This window comes from Chaetodon trifascialis, chromosome 3, assembly GCF_039877785.1.
Source record: "Chaetodon trifascialis isolate fChaTrf1 chromosome 3, fChaTrf1.hap1, whole genome shotgun sequence".
NCBI classification, from domain to species: Eukaryota; Metazoa; Chordata; class Actinopteri; order Chaetodontiformes; family Chaetodontidae; genus Chaetodon; species Chaetodon trifascialis.
Window position 1 is genome coordinate 17818735 of NC_092058.1, and position 9005 is coordinate 17827739.

Here is a 9005-nt window from a genome sequence, read left to right on the forward strand (position 1 = left end):
CCAGATGATTATGAGAAAGAAACTTAAAAGGAAAATGAATAAATTCTGCTACTAAATTTACGTTTGTTTTTCCAGACTGTTCTCCAGCCATGCTTTCTTTAAAATGAAATATTATATAATTCACCTTGTGAGGTGCCGACTACTCCCCGAATTAACCAATCTGAGAATGTAAATACTGAACCTATCACAACTAATAAGAAATCACCAGTAGATATGACTTTGTCTTCCTGCATCAGTAATAACAATCCAACTGATGATATAACAAGGATGAGCATTTGTGCCCATATAGTTCGTGGCATACTTCTATTTTTTATACTTTGAGTGGCTACATTTGCTGCTTTAGTTAAACCTAAATATACATATAATGGTGTAAATTTGCGCTATATTGCTTTGGTGCTGCCACCAGTTTTGTGGTGTTTTAGTTCTAGTGTGTAAATCTCACACTTCTAACAAACCTGGCAACCGCGCAGGCGCTGGCTGATGACGTAAAAACGCAGCGACTCTCAAACGTTGATAAACTAACCAGAAACTAACGTGACTGTCCGGGAGTCGACTTCCAGAAGTGTATACCTGAGTTTATCCAATCACTACTCGAAAGACTGAATGTCTGAGGGAGTATTTCGTCTTTGTTTCAGTCCACCATGACTTCGTCTATGCCGCAGAAGCGTTACTACAGACAGCGAGCCCATTCAAACCCGATGGCTTACCACACGTTTGATTAGTGAGTGAGGTCCATGTGTCTAACCTGCTAACGTTAGCAACTGTGCTTTTATAAACGTAGAAGAAGACTAGAGTCGGCTGATCACCTAACTATGGTGCTGTGTGGCAACGTAAGAAGTTTAGTTTTCAGTCGGTTAGGATTTGCCTAATATTTCCACCTCAGTCTAATACAGTGTGGGTGCTGACAGCGAGCAGAAACTGGTCCCAGTTATTCAACAATTCACAAAAACCACCGTCAGCTATGTTCATGTTTCCTCGTGATAAAGTATCTCCACTGAACACCTCCTCTCTCCTCAGTCCTGTGTGCCCGGAGGAGATGGACTGGTCCGAGCTGTATCCACATTTCTTCACTGGCAGCAGCCCCTCTGAGAAAGAGACCCCCCGAGTTGAGTTTGCAGACATTGGATGTGGATACGGGGGGCTTTTAGGTCTGTTCTGTCACTGATCTGACCACCAGCAGGTCTCACAGGTCATTCTGCTCCCCACTGACGTCCTGTCTCTGTTCCTGTCTTTATCTTTCATCTACAGTGGAGTTATCTCCACTCTTCCCAGACACGCTCATCCTGGGCCTGGAGATCCGAGTCAAAGTGTCTGATTACGTTCAAGATCGTATCCAGTCTCTGCGGGCCTCGGAACCAGGAAGCTACCAGAACATCGCCTGCCTTCGCAGCAATGCGATGAAGTATCTCCCCAACTTCTTTTCTAAAGGACAGGTAGGTTAGCGTGTGTGAGAGTGGGTGTTTCTTGCTCTGTCAGATGCTGGGGCTGACATGCTGAATTCACTCAGTCATAAGGAGTCACTGCAGGAAGTTTTAGTCTTGAGAGGTTGCTCTTTCCAACCTAAAACAACCGCGTCCAGATGCATTATTTTCAGCCTGTCTGTGTTTGAATACACTTATTAAATATGTATGATTTAGATATTTCTAAAGTCTTCGGTTTGCTTTGGTGCCTTATAACTCCTTAAATATGAGTTCTCTGTAATTCTTTTTAACTGACTTTCAATTTTCAAACATTCCCACAATTTGATTGAGAAAATACTCAATGAAAGTCACAACCTGTGCTTCACATATGAGAAAACTCACTTCACAAAAACAGAGATCCTCTCAGAGCTGATGTTTTTCACTGAGGGTAGAAATTTTGGACATTTTGTTTTGTTTTTTGTTTTTGTCTTTTAGTTTTGTCACGTTTTCATTGAAATATATTTGGTCTGCTGTAAAATTTGTTCCACTTGTAACAGCCAGAGGACATTTTTCACGTTTCTGCATCGTCACTAATTCTGTACAGTACCAGAGAGCTTCTGCATTATTCAGAAAGGTAAATGTATTTGCTTTAAATATGTGATAAAGCAGGGAAACACTCTCTTCCCATGATAAGAACGGACGCGCGCTGGTTCATGTGGACGACTGCAGGACAGACTCGAGGTTCAGTGTGTTCTGGTCACATCTCTTTCAAAAGTCAGCGGACATCATTACTGAGCAATCCAAAGACTTTGCTGTCAACAGTTTTTGTGAGAAACTGTTGGACCACAGCGCAGTCATAATGGCCTCTTACCAGCCACAACTGAGGCTGTACCAGCACGACTGTACAAACTATATCTGCATGTCTACATTCAACTGAAGGTCCATTTTTATTTTATTTCCATGCCGACAGCAGCTGTGGTCAGAGGCATCGAGTTTTCAGTTTGTCAGTCCATACGTCTGTCCATTTGTCCTCATGCTCATGAACGCGCTCTCAGAAAAGCCTCGAGGGAATCTCTTCAAATTTGCCCCCAACGCTCACTTGGACTCGAGGATGAAATGACTAGATTTTGGCGGTCAAAGGTCACTGTGACCACACGCAATTCATGAGTGTCCACCTTCAAACTGTGCTGCCGACTTGAAGATGTGTATGAAGCATCCACCAATTTTTAGCTTATTTGCAGCAACATCCATGTCTGAAGGGTTGTAGTCGACCACAAGCTCATTGGTTCTGCTGATATTGAGCTTCAGGTGATTGTCGTTGCACCATGTGATGAAGCTCTCTGTCAGTCCTCTGTGCTCTGAGTACAGACAGCATGTTTCTGACTGGAAAAAATACGCCTGATACCTTTTATTAAAATCATGATATATGAGTCTGGACTCATCTGGATGTAAACTAAAACCTGACTGGTTGGCAGACACGTACAAACACAGGGTGGTGAGTCTAGTCTGTAAACTGGGTGGACTGACACTATATGTAGAAATAACGCATACGTGACGTGAATGGGAGCTCATTCACAAAGGGCCTGCAGCTCTACAGCAGCTCATCCGCCCGGGTCTGCGTAACCTTAGATTAAAGCTGCCAGCCTGTCCTGGCACTGCTGAGGCAATAAGGATACGCGGGCCAAACATTTCCGACTTAATTTCCTTTCCTTGTGTTTAACATATGGACTGAATTAATTTATATGGATTGCTCAATAAAATCCAGGATTTCACAACAATGGGGTCATTGACTGACACGCAAGGCATCACATCAGCTGAGCATAGAGCAGCGCAAGACGCCATTTATTCGTTCCAGTTAGCTGCAGTAATCTATGACTTGTCGAAACTCGCATTAGATTACACAGTGGGCTTAGTGTACCAGGGTTAATTTGGATACCCTGGATAAGAGACTTCACCTCAAATGCCCTGAGTGAGTATAATTAAGACATGAACACAGCAGAGTGCTGCAACACTCTTATACTTATGGATGCAGATTATAGAGAGGTTTCATGTGAAAACACATGCACTGTTTTATTTTTAATTTTTTAATGATTTAAATAGTATTTATGCAGCCTGAGGGACTGCAGCTTTGGCTTGGTTTTGCATGAAGCTGCTTTTTTTTGCAGACGTCGGCACTCCCTTCACCTCGTTGGTAAACTGCGCCTCTGGTCTCGTGTTCTTTTACCAGAGATGGACATTTCTCCAGCTGCAGCTTGCTGTAGCAGCAGTTGTCTTCCTCCCTCATGTTTGGGACCAAACTGTCGTCGCTGCCCAAATTTTCAATGTGGAGACTCAAACAACCACCCAGACCAGTTCTCAAAATCTAGTCCCAGTCCTTCTCACATGCATGATGTGTTTGAAGTGTGGAAACAGCATATTCCAAAGGCCTGAAATGCTCTTCTTTTTTTTCCTCCTGTTCTTAGTATGTTTTGTAACCCAAAAGTGATTCAATGTGTTAAGGTTTTTCCACCTTCATCAGCACTCAAGCGGCCCCTGAGGCGGCAGCAGTCCCCAGTGATTATCCCCACATCTTTCTGTCTATACCTGACATTATTTATTTTAACTAAAAAAAGTTACTGGAATGGTTTTTAATTTATCAGCCAGACTTGTATCAATGGAGCCTTCACTTGTGCGCTTGTCAAATACAGAGACGTGGAAAGAAGAAGAAAAAAAATCATGGAGGGAAATTCCAGTTTTGCAATCCGCGGTCCTGAAAAACCAACCACAAACTATAATGGGGGCCACATTTACGCGATGACATTTGAACATTTTCAAAGCGTAGTATTAAAGCAGACAAAAATAGAAAGCTTGTGTTGGAATGACACCAAGTAATGACTAGAGTTTAAAAGAGCTTTTTTTTTTTAAAACTCTCAGCTTATTTTACTATTTCTGACCCTTTTCTGTGTCTCTCTCAGCTCAGTAAGATGTTCTTCCTTTTCCCCGACCCTCACTTCAAGAAGACCAAGCACAAATGGAGGATCATTAGTCCCACGCTGCTGGCAGAGTATGCCTACACACTGAGAGTCGGGGTATGTACTTAAGTTGTAAGAATAATTTTATCAAACAAAAAATTCCAAACAGTCACTGATTTCCACTTTTCAAATATGAGCATATATGTATAAATCATTGTAAATGGACAAAACAAGAAATGTGAAGGTTTTACATGGAGCTCTGTGAAGGTTTCTGACATCAGACTGAAGTTTAATCAGTTAATGGTTACATGATTTCCTAAAAACAGCTGGACACTGTAGTTTTTAGAAAACATTACTCAAACAGAGGTGAATAGTGTCCATTTATTGGGGACTAGCAGACAAAACTTTGTTATCAGGATGAATTTATTGTTGGTTTTGGGCTTTCAATGGGATTTGTTGACAAAAAAAACATATATATATAGAATCACCAGCCTTTGCAACCACCCCAACAGCACGGAGGAGAATTGCATTGCATTCATACGCTTAATAATAAAAAAACAGCTATTAGTTACACAACAAATTGGCACTCTCCTCATCATTTTATCAATTGATTGCAGTGTGCAGAAATCCATGAATTCACTGAAATAAAATTGAGCAACCGGTGTGGCCTGCAGCTGGTGGACTTCTGCACACACCCTGCTTCTGGCTGTCAGAGCTGTCAGAGCAGCAGTGGGACACTTGAACAGGGCGCGAGCGCTGATGGAGGTTGTTGGGAACAATGGAGGGCTTGTGTCTAAATTTGGCTTTATCTTTTTTTCCTCTGGTGTGTGCATTGATGCATTTGTGTGTGTGTGTGTGTGTGTGTGTGTGTGTGTGTGTGTGTGTGTGTGTGTGTGTGTGTGTGTGTGTGTGTGTGTGTGTGTGTGTGTGTGTGTGTGTGTGTGTGTGTGTGTGTGTGTGTGTGTGTGTAAGCTCTACAAGGGCTTCAGCATTGGCACACAGCCATAACTGTGCTGGTGGCCAGAGAGACTGTCTAGAAAATCCTCATTTAAGAGGCAGTTTCATACCAAAATTAACTTGACTTTATTGTTTATTATTATCTGTTGTTTATTAGAGAATCTTTTGAATCGGCCTCCATCTGAAAGAGTAACCAGGTGTGATTGACATGAATCTGTGCAGACAGGCACATGGCCCCTCATCCTGCCTTCCCTGAAACACAACCTGTATGTGCAGACATGCACTGGTGTGGAAATCTGTGCCACTGCTGAGTTTTCTAAGAAATCCTTATCTGAAATGTTATCTGTCCAGCCTCCAAAGTAAACTGCAGTCACATAGGTGGTTAACCTCTGTGCTGTCTGTAGGTTATTTTTATCTTTTTAGGAGGGAGCGTTGCTCTCCAGAGCTGTGGAGATCCAGACCCTGATGCTGCTGCTCTCCACGTAACTCTGAAACATTGATTAAAAAAGAAAAAATCTTTCTCAGATAAATGCCGCAGGTTTGCTTCATGATTGATAAATGGATCCGTGTTTCACCACCTGTGAAGCTTTGCCAACTTATTTTTCCAAGAACTGTGTTAATAACCTCCCTGTGTTTGTCTGGTCATGTCAGGGTTTGGTGTATACCATGACAGATGTGGAGGAGGTACACGTCTGGATGGTGAAGCACTTCACTGAACATCCCCTGTTTTCACGTGTCCCAGATGAAGAACTGGTATGTTGGCGTGCAGCTGTTCATACCCTGTGTTTGCAGGTCATGACAACAACTTTTGCTCTTCATTGGTGATAGAGGAAAAGAGGTCAAAGTCATGATTCTTTAACGGAATAGTTCATTTTGGGCTGGAGACTTTCTCAGAGTTAGAAAATGAATATGGCTCTGCAGCTGATGTACTGAGCTTATGCTGCATTCACACAACGTAGGAAAAATGGGAAGAACAGAAAAGTCTCCTATTAATCTGACAAGGGAATGTTCGAGCCCCATTGTTAACCTTGAAGTCACACCAGACAAGTTACAGCAGACACAGACAAACTGTGTTTCTGCAGCTCCTTTTGAAGGAAAAGTTAAGCTTATTCGAGTTTATTCGCTTTCTTGCTGAGAGTTAGATGAGAAGACTGATGCCACTGTCGTATCCGTGAGCATGAAGCTACCACCAGCAGCTCGCTAACTTAGCTTAGCAAAAAGGCTGGAAACAGTGGGGAAACAACTAGCTTGGCTCTGTCCAAAAGAAGCAACCCCTGCTGACCAGCACCTCTAAAGCTCACTCTTTCTCGCCTGGATCCAGTAACTTCCTGGAGTCTACTGGCTGCTTGGCAACTGGCCTGGCTAAGCGAAGTTCAGCAGCTGCTAGCAGTAGCTACAGACATGAGAGTGCTAATGATCTTCTCCCTCAGAAAGTAAATAAGCATGTTGTCCTATTCCTTTAGAAAGTTAGTAAGTCTTTTTTCACAGTTAACATACTTAGAGAACAATAATAAACACTATGCTGATGATGTAAGTGAAGTGAATGAAAAGTCTGTCGCAGATGAAGGTTTGGGTGACTTTATGTAATTGTGTTTGTGTGACAGGTGGGTGATGTCATTATAAATCGACTGGGTACCTGCACAGAGGAGGGAAAGAAGGTCCAGAGAAATGGAGGGAAGAATTTCCTCGCAGTCTTCCGGAGGATTGAGGATTCAAACTAAGAGCAGACAGTTGGGACGTGCGATGAACAGAAATGATGGTCTTGTGCTGTCATGTGGAAGGTGGTGCTGCTCTGTGGAGCTGGAGGCTGTGGCTGGTTCCTGCTGCACATGAACGGTTTCTGTGGTATTATGGACAAACGTTCACATCATTACCCGATTTAAGGATTTGTGTTTGAGTTTTTTCAGATCATTTAAGTATTTCCTTCCTCGGCTTGAAAAAAAACAGCAGAAGGGAAGAAAATCTTTAAAGCATCTCTGTTCAGAGTAGACTTGTGAAGTGCCCTGCGTTGCTTTTGTAAAAATGATTTTTTAATGATATTCTTGTTGCTTTTGCCTGTAAAGCTTTAAATTCTTTTAGTAAAACAAAAAGTCAGTGTCGGGTTTGGTTCTTTGTACATTATTACAGTTATTTTTAGTTGGAAAAACCCAGAATGGCTCTTTTTCGTTTCAGTCCATCTTCTTGACTTGATCTGGAGAGGAGTTGAGGTTTTAATGAGCGCTGAGCAGCACAGTTATCAGCCATCTTTTCTAATCCTCCACCATGAGGCAGAGCCTCAGTGTGACAAACATTTCTGTCCGAGGATATAAATGTGTTTGGTTAACAACATGTGAAGCCGGTTTAATTAATACCTATGCTTGAAGACCTTCAGGTTTCCCATATGTCTCTCTAATGTAATTTACAATTCATTTATTCATTCAGAACCACAATTTGATCCTAACCCACACAACTGCTGTTGCTCCTACGTGTCATATGATCTCCAGAAAAGACCCATTATATTGTCTTCAGCTACCAGACATGTCTGCTGAGGATCTTTGTGAAGTCCAAATCAAAGGAGTCTGTTGCAGAAACAGTGGTTTTCTGTGCTCATTCCATGATTTCGGCTGTGTATTACAGGTTGGTGTTGCTGTCTGTCAGGAGTCTGGAGATGGGGCTCTTTTGCTGCTGCAGGGGGTGGTGATTAAGAACAGGACAGCACATGCCTCAGTGATAAAAAGCCAGACACTGAAAAACTAGACGATCACAGAGAGTCACTGAAGCACTGAGTCGTATCAGAAAACACTGAACTTCTGTATCCATGGCTGAGGTTATTGGTATAATTATGCTGAATTTGACAGTACTTCTTCCTAATCATGAAACCTCTTTATTCTCTCCACTGATATGAATATAAAGATTACTTCCAGCCTTCAGAGCAAACTGATCTTGAAACAGCAGCTGTGATCAGGCAGCCGGCTGACAGCATGTCTCATTTTCCCGTCTCTTGATATTCTTAAGTATACAGTACAAAATGTACGTATTTACCATGTGCTTGTGGGCTAAAGTCCATCTATGAACAGATGATGAACATGTAAAATGCATGCCCTCTCTCACACAGCAGTATTTGCTCAGACCTGTGACAAACGGCATCAGGTTGTGATGAAACAGTTAAAGCTTTTAACCGTGAAGCCATCTCTGTGCTACATGAAAAGCAGACTCACAGATGCACATGCAATAATTTATTCTTAAATAAATTGAATGTCCTGTTCTTGGATAGCTCAACAAATTGTTCAATCTACACTTTTATCATGGAGACATGGAGATGAGTGTTTACTGCACAGCATTAATCATGAGATGAGAAATGGTCTGAAAGAGAAAGAAGCCCTATCTGTTTGCTTCATGGCACATCATCAAGTATTCATATCGCGCATATTTCATTTTTGCCAGAGGGATTGTAATATTGTTCATCACACAGTGCTGTACAGGTCACTGAAGTCTGGCCTCTGACTCGTAGCACAAAGCTTCAGAAGCTTTCAGCCACATCCGAAAAAACAACAAGAAGTATGGACATTATGCTGAGAATTATTTGCCAAACGGATTTTTCCGAGGTCCTGAATGAACCTTTAAGCTCAAATCTCTGACTCATTTCCCCAAGTCCACATATGGTTTGATGAATACCGGATTTTTTATGGTGTGAAAATGTTAACCGCTCTAGTCCATC

At 42.1% G+C, this 9005-nt stretch overlaps 1 protein-coding gene across 1 annotated transcript; it reads left to right on the forward strand.

The window, feature by feature from the left end:
* The first annotated feature begins 479 nt into the window (after window positions 1-479).
* On the forward strand, window positions 480-8564 carry mettl1 (methyltransferase 1, tRNA methylguanosine). The gene is made up of 6 exons (XM_070959216.1): window positions 480-721; window positions 1018-1148; window positions 1249-1433; window positions 4355-4468; window positions 5960-6061; window positions 6913-8564. The coding sequence occupies exons 1-6, from the start codon at window positions 642-644 to the stop codon at window positions 7027-7029; spliced, it is 729 nt and encodes a 242-aa protein (XP_070815317.1). The 5' UTR covers window positions 480-641; the 3' UTR covers window positions 7030-8564.
* The last annotated feature ends 441 nt before the right edge of the window (window positions 8565-9005 follow it).